Genomic DNA, 16,128 nt, shown 5'->3' on the forward strand with positions numbered 1-16,128 from the left:
GAACTGGGTGGGTTTACAGAGTGAAATGATCTTTTCTGCACTTAAAATAAAGAGACGTGAAAGAAATAGAAGTTCCAAAACGGAGCCTGCAGAATGCCCAGGGGCCTGGGGGCCGACAGACATCCATTTTGGTGGTGATCGACGACTCTGCGGCCTCACCACTCAAAGCGCGCGCCCAAGTAGTCAAGGTGGAGCCCATTGCCCAAGCAAGAGAGGGAAGGTGGGGAGCAAGGCACGAGCAGCCATGAATATCCCCGTCGAAGCGGCGAGACTGCCCTCGTGCTCTGCGCCTGCGAGAAGACCTTCTTCACATGTCTCTCGGCCTCATTTTTTCAACCCGCCTTTATTGCCAAAATGACTTTACGATAACAGAAATTGAAAAAGGGAAACAAAAAAGGAAAACATCTCTACTCCTTCTCCCCTTTAAATGTCCCAATTTCCCATTGCTTCCGCCCCCTCCCCTCGCACATTCTGGAGTCTGAAACGCCCTCTTCCTCATCATCCAGATTCACCAGCCATGACAAGGGTTGCTGGGCTCGTCTTCTTGTTACTTCTCCTCTTCTGCATTTTGGGATCCGAGGTGGTTCCTATCCACTCTGTTTTTGGCTCTGCTAATCGGGCCTTCCTTTCTGTCATTTTTTAGTTGTTTTTGTGGTTCCTTATGCTGTTGAAGCAGGTTGTGGCTGCGATGAGAGAAGGGGATGTAATGAATGTGCAGCATTCTCAGAAGGTAGCCTTTTTCCTTTTCCTGTTTTTTATTATTGCTAAAACTTGAACAGAAACTATAGACTGTTTACAATGTGCCTTTCTTTTTTAAATGTCTGGTGATATTATCTATAGAAATGAGGCGGTCTCAGTGGAACGCTGATTAATTTCTCGTAATCTATGGAAAAATACTGGTACACTCAACCTCATGCAAGCATAGATGTAATCTTTTTCAAGTTCAACTTTTGGTTGGGCATGTTATTTTCCCTTCTCTTTCTCTCTCTCTCTCTCTTTTCCTTTTATATGTAGCATGTTTTGGTACTCTTTTCCTTTGATTAACCTCTTTTTATATTAAATATCAGCTGGCTCCAATAACGACTGCTTTTTTTTTTTTAATTGATAGGGGGGATATGGTCCTGGAAGCTTGAGGAGTTCCCGTATGCTCTCTCTCTCTCTCTCTCTCTCTCTCTCGCGCACTACCGGAAAAGGGAAAAGCGGCCGGACCCACGGCCTGCTCAAGTTTGGGTTAATACGTGGAGCATCCACCATCTTTCGGAAATACAAGCCACAGACCCCCACCATGGTCTCCAGTGACCTTAAATTATCAAAACTACTAAGTGCAAACATTTGTTAAAAATAAGACGGTGGCTGAACCAATGTCAGCCATTGCTTCCTAGTCGGCCCGCTGTAGACAGAAAGAACTGAAACGGCCGTTTTGGATTTGCAAAGGCTGGTTGCGTTGCTCGGAATTTGAGCGCCCGCAAAATTGCCTTGTTCAAGCAACATTATAGGCACCAAATATATACCTAAACCTTTTTTGGCTTTCTCAAGCGCAATGAATAATGATATCCTGCTGCAACACTTAAAACTCGAGCCGTTCCCTATCTAAAATGCCTTTTACCATTCATGCAGCATTTTTCTCTGTGTCCCTGGTTTCCTAAATCATGAAATGCAGGAAAGGTTTAGTTAAGCTACGAGCTTCTCGCCTTCTACCTAATCAACCACCTGAATTTTCATTTCGCTTTTCTTTCGTGTGCTTAATTTCAGTGAACTTGTAAACCCCATTCTTGTCCCTCCCAAAGCGCAGCTTAATTTGTCTCATCATCCCCGAAACTATTATGGGTAAATTAACATGTATGCTTCACGTCCCTACCCGTATGATCTCGCGGGTCAAAGCAGTCAAAGTTGGATTTCGTTCGCCCATTTCCTTGGTTTCCTTTTTCAAGTCATGGTGTTGTTGCTTGTGAATTATAATATACTAAGTTCAAAGCCTCGTGATCCTTCTGTTGTTGGGAAGCCGTTTTTTGTGCCTCTGCGGTTGAATCTTGAATGTTTTCTGAATGTCAGAGTTATGTGCAGAGTGCCCTCATGAGTGCACGAGGAGATGCTCCAAGACACAGTATCACAAGGCCTGCATGTTCTTCTGCCAAAAGTGCTGCAGCAAGTGTCTGTGCGTCCCACCTGGCTACTATGGCAACAAGCAGACCTGTGCTTGCTATAACAACTGGAAGACCAAGAGGGGTGGCCCCAAATGCCCTTGAACAGATCACAGTCGGACTCATCTCCCTATTCTCCTACTACATCTCCTCTTGTTGCGTGTCTTATCTCTAATCAGTCACTTCGTAGGTGTTATCTATCTATCATATACATCCTAGGCGATCATCCTTTTGCGCTCGTGTTTTAGCCGTAGTGTTAAGTTTGGTTCATCCTACCGGTGTGGGGGACTGGGGAGCCAGGGGAGTGCAACCCGACGGTTTCGGGATTTTAGGCGGATGGCTTGTAAATCGACGGTTGCTATTCCTCTTCCGTTTCCTTGTGTGTCTGAAGTGGATTCCATTCTCGTGATCTTATTGTTTCCTTAGAAGTTGATCTGTTATGGTTGAATGCGTATATAGCACGACCGAGCATGTGCAGTGATGGCGTAAGTTGTGCGTTTGTTTTGATCAAAGCCGTAGGCTTTGGGAAGGTAGAGTTGTTGAACTGTTGCCCGTTCTTGTGGGGGGAAGAAGCATGTGGCTAAGTGTTCTCCTGTTGAACTAGAGAAAGATTTTACTCGCTCCGATGGTTGAAACTCAGTTGGTATGCTTTGTTTGGCTAGGAACGTAACCCCGATACGTCGTTCACTGCTGTTCGATCCAAGCTTTCGCACTTGTTGGATAAACGGAATTGGCAGCGTCACGCTTTTCCATACATTCTAGGTTGAAAACTAGGGAAATATAAGGACCATGGAAAAGGCGAAGGATGAGCTAGGTTGGTGCTCGTGACTTGATTTGTGAGCTTTGTAACTAAAATTTGCTTGGATGGAGGATGCTTCTTGCTTCAACTTTGGCTCTTATCCCTCCAGGGCAAATGGTTTCTCAGACAAATGTAAAGGTTTAATTAAAAACGAAAGGCGAAGAAATCCGCGCATTGCGTGGACCAGGAATTGCCCGGTTGTAATTTTGCAAACCGCCTTCTAAACGTCTTCTTCTTCTTCGAAAATTGAAGGTCAAGAAGTGATTTTTTGGATTTTATAGCTAAAGCTTGTTTATCCATCCCTAGATTAACTTATTTAGGTTTGGTATACGGCTTGGTAGTCTTGGTTACATTTCCAAATGAAAGAACCTAAAAAGTGTATGTGTGAGTTCGCAAGTGATATTCATATTTTGTTTTAAATATTTGAAGAATGATTATTGAACTTTAACCTCTTAAGGTTTTTTTGGATTAAGGCTGCACCGCAATCTCATTCTGAAAATGGCCACATGTCTTAGTGACTTATTCCCACCAACCTACGGGCATTCAGTAGGAAATTAAGCCTGCTGCCACTGAGGCGCTCGATTTTGCCTACGGTTGATTCAAACTCCTAGTGCTCCATCGACTGAGTTACTTACAAATGAGCAAGCTCTTTGAGCCGTTCACCTTTCATAGGAAATTAATGGATATGAAAGAGTAGGCTCTCTTTTTAGTGTGGGTTACAGCGCAATGCTAAGAAATGAAGTGTTGCCGCTTACGTGCTAAATGCAAGTCATACAACCCCTCGGTGGCCTAGCGTTTTTCTAAATCTGCTCAGACAATGGAAATTAATCCCCCGTCCAAAATGTAGCCTGTCCCCAGGAAAATGGATATCGTTATCAATTTGCATTAGAAAACAAACATTTACAAGAATGGGGGGGGGTAAATGGTACCCGCCAAAATGGTTAGTACCAATGCCCATCATTTACCTTTTATAGAAAAGGATCCCTAACAGTTGAGACTTTTTGAAGTAAAAATATGAGGGGGTTGGGTGTGGTGGTCACTATTCAATTACACCACCGCACATCTACTGTGCATTAGTTCCTGAGGGCTAAAGCCTTTCATACTCCACTCCTGCTTCAGCATTTCGTTTCTATACTGTTGGGTGCGGTGTCTAACACAACTCTCGCTCGATACTGACTGCTCTACCTTGCAAACGAGAATCTGCCCATTTTCGAAAGGGAACGAACTGGACTCTTCGTTCAACCAAACAAGAGCTAATACTTGTTGAAGGAAGCCTCGAGGAGAGTAGCGTACCGGGTGGGGCTGGTGGCATGTTAACAGCACGTCATCGGTTCCATCCTTACGGGGCTCTACTCTCCTGTGCATCAAGTTGAAAGAAAGTACTGTCACTCCATCCCAGGAAGGAAGCTTAATTTGGCCCTCTAAATCTGATACTGCACTCAGCCAAGAGAAGTAGGAGCTGAGCGCACACAATCCCGCAAATTTCAGTTATTTTTGCATTGGTGGTCTCCAACAATTACTAATTTCATATGTATAGGTGCCCCTTCATTATTTGCTTAGAGCATTTTTACGATTTTATTTTGTGCAAGTTTTTCTGAATTGCTGCTCCTTAGTCAAAACTTGCTAGCTCTGCTACTAAGTGGAAGACGCTTTTGCCCTACAAATTTGTACATAAAATTCCAGGGTTTCAGCATGGTGTCCGGTGATAATGTTGCCTAAGATTTTCATCCTGCAATCAAATGGAGAACACACTCTAAATACAATTAATCTTGCGCAAAGATAGAAGGGCTTGCTAAAAGGACAGAGTTCAAGGACAGAACACATGCAGAAGCACGATCGTCTAGCTCTGGAAACCCATCTGCGTTTTCGACTAAAAGCTCGCTAGGGTCTTTTGAAGAACCAAGAACTTAACTGACGGGCAGTGGAGGGACCCAGCTCCTAGGATTAAAGCGTCACCCGTCCGAGTTTATTTCGTTTATTCAATTGTCGCGTAGGGCCACCAAAGAGGAGCGTTATAAGAAGATGCATCAATTATTGGTGTCCATCTCGAAGGAGGATTACTTTTATGATCCTAACATGGTAACTCTACCCTGGATCTCACTCCTAGCTAGGCCGATTACTATATAGCAGAAAAGCTAAGAAATAGTACATCGCAATGTCTTCAGGATAATTAGTTCTATTATTTCCTTATATATGGTATGGGGCCGACCGTATATACTAAAAGCAAGAACAATAACTAGTACTGAACATCACAAATGAACAGAAGTAACAGTAGGTCAGAAATATCTATGTTTGTCCAGGAGACTTAGTGTGATCAACTGGATAGATCGCACTAAGCCCTTGTAAGGTGAAAGAGTGCAAACCGAAACGGGAAGCTGAAGGAGACAAGCTGGGTCACAATAGAATCAAAAGTTTGCTGCTTTTTCTTCTTTTTACGCCCCATCAAAGCTCACCACCAATTCTTTAGGTAAAAAGAGGCGTATGATTCATGTGCCAACAAGTTCATATGCCAATTTAATGAAAGAACAACTATAAGGGTACCGAAGCTGACTCGCCTTCAGCGGCTGTGTTTGTTATTAACTTGTGGGGCACTTGGGCTGCACTTCAACCCTTCACTGTTCTTGGACTTTAGCGATGCCAGTTGATGTCATGAATCCATCAAAGCTACGCCAAAGATTTGATATGGTCGTCTTTTTGCAAAAAAAAAAACAAACACACGGTAGGGGCATAATGAACTACCATTACTTTGAGCTCCATAGGCCTGATGCTGCATATGGTCCCAACTTACAATCACTCCTTTCGTTTTTGACAAATATACAATTTAAAAGTAGCATGTTGCTTATCAAATCACGTCTTTCCATGTTCTCCGCAATCAAGTGCGAATCAATATGCCATGAATTTGTTTAAAAATCCACGGGGCCCTGGCCGACGACGGGCTGAGGGGTGTAACCACCCACTGATGAATTGCTAAGAGTTGGTGAGGATGAAATGACCTTAAGATTTTAAAATAACAAAAAGCAAAACAGAAGGGGAAAAAGAGAAACTTTGATGGCCCGAAACAAATGAGCAAAACAGTGCGGCACTGCTTTTGCAGCTTATGCTTTCCCAGAAAACACATAATTAATAAGTTAAAACACATGGAATAAAATAACAAATAAGAAAACATGCTTACACAATTTAGGGAGGAACTTTAAAGAGTCAATTTGATTACTTTCCACTCATCACTCACTGTCAATTTGTTTCCTTCGTTCCTGAATCTGATATTGCTCGTTAAAGCACTCGCAACAGGGCAACGGCAGCAAGAATAATTCTTGTTATTTTCAGCAAGCGCAAGCGCGCTTTAGCTAGATCGCTTCATGCCCCATAGTTGGTTCTTTTGATCATTCGGACTCCCAACAATTTGAACAGTATGACTATGATGGTCAAGCAAGCCAGCATTTCTTTCCCTACCAAGCGTGGAAAAGCAGATCTGCTTCCGTGCAAACTATATGATCTCTTCAAGCTTGCAATTAGAAAGCAGAGCATTGAGCACGCGTGTCTCCAAACATATTCGATAATCGAAGATCATGCATGAAAAGTTTTTTCACTTGGAGCACCATGCACTGATAGGATGCCTCTCAACAGCCACGTTCTCGTCCAGGCTTCGAAAAAATGGCAAATTTGCATGGGATTTCGAGTGAGAATGTGAAGCTTAAGATCCACACGGTGTCAGTAGACATGTACTGGAATTATGGGACGAGAGTTGGTCGGTTGAGGGCCTCGAAAGCTGGAATACTGGACATGAATAAATTTTGAACATCCATGTCTTTTCCCGATAGAAAATTAAGAATGGCGATAAAAGTCCTTTTCCTTTTGAATAAATATTCATGCAACAACCAAGGATAAAACGCAATTTATAACTTGGTCCCAGGCAGACCATGCACCATTAGGTTTGAGATCGTCGGCCGTAATTTCTCAATATTAATTAAGTCCGTTCAGAGGAACTGTACGGACGAAATCTAGATGTTAAATATATTCGAGTAATTAACTATAACACAGTTTGTTTTGTTTTCAGTAGAACAGGAAATGAAAGGAAGCGCGCGGCCAATCGATGTAGTGGAGATAAAACTAATAAAAGGTGGCCTCCTAGCTAGGGTAGGATCAAGATATATGTGAAACTGGGCAAATGATGATTCATGCAATGGAAGCCAAAAATAATTAATTGTTGTTAACGCTTATATTGGCCGCTAACTTGGAACCAGCACTTAGTTAATGCCCACAATATCTTCTTGAGGAGACAACATGTTGCGAGAACAAAGATGTGCTAATTAAGTTGCTTTTGTGATCTGCTGCCCTTAATTAATCAACAATATTCTTCTTTCAGGTCTCCATCCACTAACATGGAAAATATAACCAAAAGCAAAAGCACTTAGCACGTTCGATAGTCAAATGTGGGCTCCCTATATCAAGGAATTATGCAAAGCTTGTATATCTAGTGCATGGATTCCTTACTTTCTTGTACATTTTCTTTTAAAGCGATTAATTTGAAGTCTAGTGGCCGCTTTTGCTGAAATCAGCAGGGACAGACCCATCGCGGATTCCGCCGAACATTAAGTTGTTAAGTGCGATACATTCCTCCGACGCTAAAGGACTCGACGAAGAGTTTGGCATCTAACATCGAGTCAATTAGAAGTTAAAGTAGAGATCGAGTCGATACAGAAGTCGTTGGGGCATCTGCGGATTTTACCCAATGGTTGACTAAATGAGTTAACGTTTCTGGTGGCCAAGCAAGTAACAAATAAGCACCAGCAAACACGATGGCTGTGGTCGGAGAAACTCAACCATTTGCCGCAAAAGGCACACGTACCCTCTGTCTTCTAACCTTGAGTCAATACCCATTGGTTGAGATCATATGCTGAAAAAAGCAGTGCACGAATATTTATTTTGTAATTGTAATGTGGCAAAAGTAGGAAATTTTTTTAAGTATTGGGAGAGGCGGAATTATGGACGCGGGGAATATATGAAGGAAAAGTTGAAGTGGTGGTTTTGGAAGATTATTGTCCTCGCTTTCATTTTTAAACTATATATATCGTGTGGTGGTAGATTTTGTTTGCCTGATAGTGACCCTTGTGCTAGCTTTTATGGTGATGATAATTCTGTGCATGCTTGGAGATTGTATCAGGTGAAGCTTTTGACCCTTCAAACCGACTCCCCTCTAAAGTGGTTTTTAGTCCATCTTTGCTACCCTTTTCAGAACGTTCGTTTAGTTGGCCATGAGGAGATTTTGCAGATATGAGTTGGAAAATGGAGGCTCTCGCGAGACCCGCTGTGTTATCAAGCATCACTTCAAGCGCCTGCAGTTTGGTTTTCTACTAACTGATAAACAAAATACATAGCATCTGCCGCCTCGCCTTCAACCAAGTTCAGTTATTCACAGAGACCACGTTGGTTGGTTTAATTTGAAGTACTCGGGACACTTGCTAGCCAGAACAAATATGCGGGAAAAGCTTTGTACCCGACCAGTGAAGCACCCAACTGCTGCCCCTCCCGGACAACTGGTTCTGGTGCAGCTTACAGTATATAGATAGGAATTAGGATGAAGAATGTATATAAACTGTCGTCTACGGACTTAACTTCTACCATACGAGAGAGAGGGAGATAGAATGTTCACTTAAACGGTTTACCACACACACACATATATATATATATATTCTTCGCTGATAACTTGGTTTGTTTCATGATAACTAGTATATATACCATATCAATTTAAATTGAAATCCAATATGGTTGGATCGAAATCAACGTACGGTGCATGATTGTTATAGAACTAAGCATGTCAAATCACAAGCATTTCAATATGTTGCGGTCGATCCTACACATAAAATTGTAAGCAGAAAAGTTAGCTGGATATATGTCATACATGAGTCAACTTTTGACCTGGAAACTAGATATATGGAGATCTGTGTGTGTGTGTCTCTCTCTCTCTCTTTCTCTCTCTCTCTCTCTCTCTCTCTCTCTATATATATATATATATATATATATATATATATATATATATATATATATATATATATATATATATAGAGAGAGAGAGAGAGAGAGAGAGAGAGAGAGAGAGAGAGAGAGGTGGGGAAGGAAAGACATGCATGCAAGGAATGAAATAGAAAGTTGTTCCTTAGAGAGGAGGTGACATTGTACTCATCCCAATCCCAAATCACCACCAACAGATGAAAAAAGCAGGAATCAGACCGGTTAAAGTAGACAAGTGCCCATCGGCACCATTATGGCGGGTCCACCTTCCCCCTCCCCTCTGACCTTCGCTAAATTCTATATTCCTGTTACCCATCGCTCAATCCCTAAAACTGTAAACTGACGCCACATCTCGCTTTCTCCTCTACATTATTTGTCGTTATTCTTCATCGAAATTACCAACACAGAGAGAGAGAGTGAGTGAGAGAGAGAGAGACTCCCAGACACTTCTCTCTACTTTATATAAAGCCCAAGGCTTTCAATGACGGGGTGAGTCATGCAGCAAATATCCTCGAAATTAACTTGGAGCTTCTCATCCAACCTATGCCAATAGCTGGTTTATTTCATCCTCCATCTCAATTTCAAAGGAGACCCAAGAACGCAACTTGTCCTTTATCGGAGAATCAGGTTTCTCAGGGCGGACCAACCAACGGCCATAGACTCCTCCTCCCTTATAATAACATGAGGTCTCAAGAATCCCAAAAGCTGAATGGGGAGTCACCGATGAAGAAAGCCAACGTCTCCACTGCTAAGAAGGGAGTCAGGTACAGGGAATGCAGGAAGAATCACGCTGCCAGTATTGGCGGCTATGCGGTTGATGGCTGCAGGGAATTCATGGCTAGTGGGGAGGAAGGAACAAGCGGCGCTCTCAAATGCGCTGCTTGCAGCTGCCACAGGAGTTTCCACAGGCGGGAGGCTGAAGAAGAGAGCTTTTGCGACTGTTCTTCGAAAACTACTGCAAAGAAATGAATGGTCGGAGTGCACTCCGTTCTTGCTCTTTTTATATCTGAAATCTTGTTTGGCAAGTAAGTCTGGTCGTAAAAGTGAATAAGCTGTGGATTAATTTGGCGTCTATATCATGGCTGTGGTATATATGTTTCGCTGTTTAATTATGGCCCTATCAATTATGTGAATTAGACTTCCATGGTCTTCTGCTTCTTGTCATGCAGGAACTGAAGTTCGTAACTAATGAGAAAAAGGTCGTGGATAGCTTTTTAACTTTGGGTCTGTGGTCATATAAAAGTGGCGGTAATAAAAATTCTACAATTGGACAGTTAAAAAATTGACCTTTCATGTCTCGTAAGGTATCTGCAAAGCTACGAATTTATCATAAGGCTAGGTGAATGTGCAGTTTTCCTGATGTCGCTCATGTTTCTATGTCTGTTACACTCATATGCTGGCTCCTTTTATGTGTCCAAAACACTTAGCAGATCTTGTCGTGTTGGTTATCGGATGGTTTTGACAAATAAGGAATGTATCTTGCTTCGACGATTTTTAGCCTGCTTCCATCGCTTGTAAAAGGTTCCTCTTATTTGCACCAACTCAGGCTGTCAGGCACCATTTTATGATCTCGTCCAATTTGGGTTAACTTCCTGTTTACATGCATACATATCTACAAAAAACAAAGGGCTAGTTTTACATCTATAGAAGAGGTTTCGTCTGATATTGTGCTATACTAAATGATCAGTTTCTGCGTTGTATAATCTATTCAGCTCCCTGAATGGTCGACGAAACGAACTCGTGCTTAATTAGTATTATCTTCTTCTTCCGTTTCGCTGTTCATATCTTATCCTCGAAGCGTTATATGGTGTCGCTAATTACTCATATACATATATATATATATATATATATATATATATATAGATGTATCAAGGAAGACAGGGCCAAAGAGCCTGTAATTGGTTTCTCTTGAAATTTCACTGTCAGCAAGAAGGTTAATGCGCAGGAATTCTATCTCACGGTGCTGACGGTACTACGTAATATTTGTTACTTGATATGAATAATAGTTATGTCAATGTTTTGTGGGTAAACTGGAAGGGTCTTGGATCAAGGATCATATAATATAGGATTGACCGCAAAACACAGACTCGTTTGTTAAAAGGTAAACCAGTGACGCAGAAAAGGGAAAAGGAACGAGAGAAGAAGCCCAGTTGGTGGGAGAAATAGGAGATCCCTTGTCTTTATTAACATTTTTTAGCCAACAAGAATAAATTAAGTTGCACACGAATTCAGTAAATGATGCATTTAAAAGGCAGAAATTCTGGTAAATAGTAAGCATGCATGCCATCTTCAATCGAGATGCCCTTGAACTGGAAATCAAGTAAATCAAAAAGAGAGAGAGTCGATCGAGTCATTTCAAAGTGCTCAAAACTTTCCGTCTCCTCTGGCCCATGCATGAGTGCACTTGTTAACTTTTTCCCCACCTTAAGGGGTGCGGGCGTTAAAGGTGTATGTTGTTTAATTGGCAATGGGGAGCAGAGCAATATTAGCTGTGGATTCTTCCATTTGGTCAGTAAAAAAAACTTAAGATGTTGTTCATCTTCTGTCTGTTACAAGCTGGCAAGTGTTTCCTTTCCTCGGTTCAGTAAATTTTCAAACGCTACAGAGTGTCGGCCCATATCGCGTTCGCGTACGTTGGGGCCATGTCTGGCTGGCGCTGGCCTATCCACCCTCATTAATTTAATTGGCTACCGATCACCTGGCCGCTCCACTCTTTACAACTGATCAATACTTCAAAAGACAGTAGTTGGCTCTACAAATTAATTTAGTAATTGGCTTCCCTACCTTTGAGTCATATATATATATATATATATATATGTGCAGGGGAGGATTGGACTCTTGCCATTTGTTATAATTGTGAATTCTCGTGAAAATAAATAAGAACTTGAGAGAGATCGAAAGCTATATACAATTCTGTTCCCTTTTCACCCTATTTGGATGCACGAAGGATTCGATAAGGATGAACATTCAAAAGCCGGCCGAAATTTTCTAGAATTTTAAAGGGCCACATTAATAATCATATCTAGACATCCCAGTCAACCAAACCGCACACATTCCTAGGTCATGAACAGCGTATGCAGATCACATCTATATGGTTATAAGTTCTAACTAATAAACTTTTTTTTAAAAAAAAAAAAAAAAGAAAGCTAACTAATTAGAAAATGGATTGTGGAGTGTCATTGCACCAACAATATCTCCACCTTGAGCTGTTGACCTGTTCGAGGAGGGTCGGTCGGACCGTATACGCAACCATCGAACGCACTGGGGTATGTGCTTATATTTCCGATTGTAGTACTGACGTGTAATTGTCAACCTGCTTAAAGTAAGGTTGTGATGCAACCAAGCCAATCACAAGGCAAAGAACCTGCATAAGTTAAGGCCATATTATTTTGGTGGGCATCACCACAAATAAGGTCTAGTATAAGAGTCGGGGTTTTGGCTTTTAGCCAAGATGAAATACCCCGGATCCTGCTCATCCTAGATACTTACTTACACCCACACCTAGGGCTGCACGCTAGCCAAGTCCAGCCAGAGCTTGCTAGCTTGAGCTTGACTCAGCTCAAAAAACTTGAGCTCGAGCCGAGCTCCTTACAGCAAGCTCAAGCTCGACTCAACTACACAAAATCGAGCTCAAACTCGACTAGTTTAACTCATTTAGGCGTGAATTCGTTTCATATTAACTTGCGTAAGCATTAACTCGTATAAGTGTTAACTTATATAACTCGTGTAACTTGTGAAAATTTGTTCTTACCCTAAAAGTTAAAACTGGTAAATTGGTTTTGGTAGTATTATGTAGAGTACTGGTTTGAGAGTAGAGTCGAGTAGAAATAAGTCGAGTTCCTGAAACTCGAACTCAACTCGTTTATCATTTCATGTATCGGCTCGTTTATAAACGAGTCGAGCACAAGCACGAGCCAAGTTTTTTTTTAGTGAGTTTGAGTTGAGCCTGAGTTGGCTCGACCCACTGTGCGGCCCTACCCACAACATTTGGACTGTTCAAGGTGTTCCTTGTTTTCCCTCACATGGAAAGGGTTCAAGATTTTAATCCTATGATCACTGCAGTGTTTACTCTGTCTTGCAAATGGCAGCAAGCACAACACTTGTAATAAGGATACATCCCAGGTACACCCAAACTTTAGAGCAAGCGACCAAAATCTTGGAGGCATAAGGGTGTTGGCTTTGAGAGGTTTTATGCCAACTCAGTTTCCCTTTAAGTAAACACTAAAAGGAACAAATAAAAAAAAAAAAAAAAAAGTTTCAGTTGCAAATTAGCATTCCATATGTCCAAAGTTAATTGGAAAAGTAAATCGCTTAGTCACTGAAAAACCTAAAATTTGTCCAAGGAACATGTAATTCGAACTACCAGATTGAAAGACATATTTCTCCTGCAAAAGGAAGCTTTTGTTTCTTGATCTGCATCCGAGCTACACTTCTCGTGAAAAGTAAGACCTTGAAACTTCCTTTGAGCATTTTTAGGTGACTTGATCGAGAAGACATAAGATTTGTTTTTGCGTCAAGTAACTGAAGAAGAGTGATTTTTTTTTTTTTTTTTTTTTTTTTTTTCTTGGGAACGATCTAATCGTAAAACTAACAACATATCCTTGTTGATGAGTCTCACATCCTCAATGTTGCTACAGAAGTTTTGCCTTCCCAATGTGCCGGTAAAGGAAGAATGAGGGTGGGAATCGATGGTCGGTGCGGGAAACCAATTTTCTCAGTTTAGCACATGCTGCATGCTTGGCTGTGACTTTACCGAATGAGGGCTGGCTTCTTCCCAGATGCCGTCCTGAGAACAAGATAATAATTATAATACATATCTCCACACGGTGCTCGTGCTCCCTGGGTTTTCGAAGAAGGAAAATCTGATTCGATGGGGAAATGTCCATGAACGGGGCACATGAAAGTTCCTTCTGGAAAACTGATTGGTGACGACGGAATATTCTTAAGTCATGCTTTTGTTTCGAAAGGAAATAAAAAAAAAAAAATAGCGAACAATTTACCCAATTATGAAGCACGCTTAGGCACACATATATCATGCGGTCAGAATATATCAAATCAACAATATATCAGACTCAAATCGGCTAAACATATGAAGAAATTCACAATAGCCAACATATTATATGCGAACCCCCCCCAGATGTATAAATGTTTCTGAAGTAGTATCAGTGGAGTGCATGAATTTCATCACAAATTCATACAAGCAGGAATCAGCGACCACACTGTTTCTCAAACCTGGGTTTGCAATTGCAACTGTTTTTGCGAAGGAATCGAGAACACAAAGGTAGAAATTAATGAAGCTTGCAAAATAAATTTGGACTATACATGGAACTTTATATCCCTTCAGCCTTCTACCATTTAATTTCCTAAACCAAACAGCCAGAGTAAACCTAAACCATAAAAAGGACTTTGTGTGGTTCACATCTGACACCTAAGATATATTCAAGCCCGTCTACTTTATTTTGTATTGCAATGCAGAAAATGGGATCACTTTTCTGGATAGTTGGCTGAATTTCGCGTGTCGGTATTATTGGGGTCCAAATGTTTATCAACGTTTTGCCTTGGCATCAGAAATTTCGGACCAGAATTTGTTGTATAACAGCATCTTCAATTAGGCTTAATTATTTTAACCATTCCATTAGATCCAGTACTAGAAGGTTCACTTGGGATTCAAATCCTACTCCTCTTGTCCGACCGATCTAATGGCTGTTTTTTAGTATTTCCAACTTCTTCTCTGCTTTGCTTTTAAAAAAAAAAAAGACTTGAGGACCCCATCTCACATGCGTGCGCCCTGGATTGGGCTCACAGCGACGCATGATTTGATTTCTGCCTGTATGAATGAGCGACCTGACTAGCACGGCAACAAACCAAACTATTTTTGTGGTATTTCAACAAAGTTGTGGGTGACGTATAGGGTATAGCCAATTAATTTATACTTTCCATCACAAAATTTTGAGTATGATAGACGACGAAGGCTCTCGAAGTAGCCGGGCTCCCACTCAAGGCTGCAGTCTTTCTCGACCAAGGTCGACGGCGACAGCCGGCCAAAATGAGGTACCTCATTTCCCATTTTCCGGTCAAACAGAGGGCTCGAAGCCCTCATCTCTGCCAAAGAGCTTCGACGCCCTCTGTTTTTTGCAGCGACAAATGGCGCTTTGCTTCTATTCTCGCCGGAAAGTCGACCTTCTTCCGGCGAGAGGGAGGATCTCGCTGTCGGATGTAGAGTACTTTAAAAAAAAAAAACCGAATATAAGGCTTCATACCGTTGGAAATTACTTTAAACGAAGGACGTCGTTTGTGTTTTTGTGGGCAGATTCTGCAATTTAAAAAACGTTAAGAGGGTAGAAATCCGGAGGCCACAAAACCGTGTGCCTGTAAATGAAAACCGGCGGAAAGTTTACGGCCACTAAAACCGGGAATGTGAAAACGACGGGCCACGGCCCGCCTCCTCCCCTAAGTCCAATTTAACAGGACCATCCCACCCAATTGCTTTATTACAACTCTACCGACTACAGAAAACCTACCCGCTGACACAAATCACTGAGCAATTTGATGCTGTTTCAGATTTCATAAGCATAAAATCTACACCGTTTTGTAACAGATGCAAGGGGGATTTACTCTACTTATCTGCAAATGGAGAAAAAGCAAGAATGAGAAATGCAAATAATGACGAGGAGGTGGAGAAAATCTCGACGTCTGCTTGGATGGAGGGACGGCGGGAGGAAAATGGTAATTGTCAATAAAATGAAAGAAAAAAAAAAAACTACAATTCAATGTAAGTCTAATTCTTCAAAAATTAGAAGAATTGAGATGAAAAGGTTGCTCATTTTAATTATGTCTTTTACTTCATCTTCTTTTCCTCTCCATTTTTTTCCCTCCACTCAAACAAAGCCTGAAATATCGGATATCCATTACCGATGCCACTCTCTTCAACCAAAATGACATTTTTAGAGTATTTAAATGACACAAAACCAAGTTGCCTCAAAAATGAATTTCGAAAAAGCCTAGATTTCAAAAAGGATTGAGTAACTTGGTCTCCTTGATTATTCAGCAAAAATGGTGTTCACTTCATGTCATAAAACCGAGTTTTAAAGAACACTAGAAAACTACTTATTCACAAACACTATTTTTTTAAAACAGGTGCCGTCCAGTCCAACTACACACATAGCAACGTCAATGGTT

The 16,128-nt window shown here is 41.4% G+C and overlaps 2 protein-coding genes across 3 annotated transcripts; both read left to right on the forward strand.

Moving 5' to 3' along the window:
• On the forward strand, positions 1 to 2,767 carry LOC116250945 (gibberellin-regulated protein 4-like). Of its 2 annotated transcripts, none has more exons than XM_031624955.2 (4): positions 1 to 580; positions 677 to 730; positions 1,109 to 1,142; positions 2,053 to 2,767. In XM_031624955.2, the coding sequence occupies exons 1-4, from the start codon at positions 428 to 430 to the stop codon at positions 2,244 to 2,246; spliced, it is 435 nt and encodes a 144-aa protein (XP_031480815.1). In that variant the 5' UTR covers positions 1 to 427; the 3' UTR covers positions 2,247 to 2,767. The 2 variants fall into 2 exon arrangements, with proteins under 2 accessions (XP_031480815.1, XP_031480824.1); XM_031624964.2 differs by having other exon boundaries at positions 61 to 580; positions 2,065 to 2,767.
• Positions 2,768 to 9,427: 6,660 nt separating this feature from the next.
• Positions 9,428 to 10,082, forward strand: LOC116245691 (mini zinc finger protein 2-like). The gene has a single exon (XM_031617201.2). It carries the CDS (start codon positions 9,493 to 9,495, stop codon positions 9,916 to 9,918), a length of 426 nt encoding a protein of 141 aa, XP_031473061.1. The 5' UTR covers positions 9,428 to 9,492; the 3' UTR covers positions 9,919 to 10,082.
• Positions 10,083 to 16,128: the final 6,046 nt, after the last annotated feature.

This window comes from Nymphaea colorata, chromosome 1 (genome assembly GCF_008831285.2).
Source record: "Nymphaea colorata isolate Beijing-Zhang1983 chromosome 1, ASM883128v2, whole genome shotgun sequence".
NCBI lineage: Eukaryota > Viridiplantae > Streptophyta > Magnoliopsida > Nymphaeales > Nymphaeaceae > Nymphaea > Nymphaea colorata.

Excerpts from the sequence above, each read along its gene's own strand:
- LOC116250945 (XM_031624955.2), top strand. The coding sequence starts at position 428 with ATGTCCCAATTTCCCATTGCTTCCGCCCCCTCCCCTCGCACATTCTGG. Across the intron at positions 581-676 it reads TCTGCATTTTGGGATCCGAG|GTTGTGGCTGCGATGAGAGA; the intron begins GTGGTTCCTATC and ends CTGTTGAAGCAG. Across the intron at positions 1,143-2,052 it reads TGGAAGCTTGAGGAGTTCCC|AGTTATGTGCAGAGTGCCCT; the intron begins GTATGCTCTCTC and ends TCTGAATGTCAG.
- LOC116245691 (XM_031617201.2), top strand. The coding sequence starts at position 9,493 with ATGCCAATAGCTGGTTTATTTCATCCTCCATCTCAATTTCAAAGGAGA.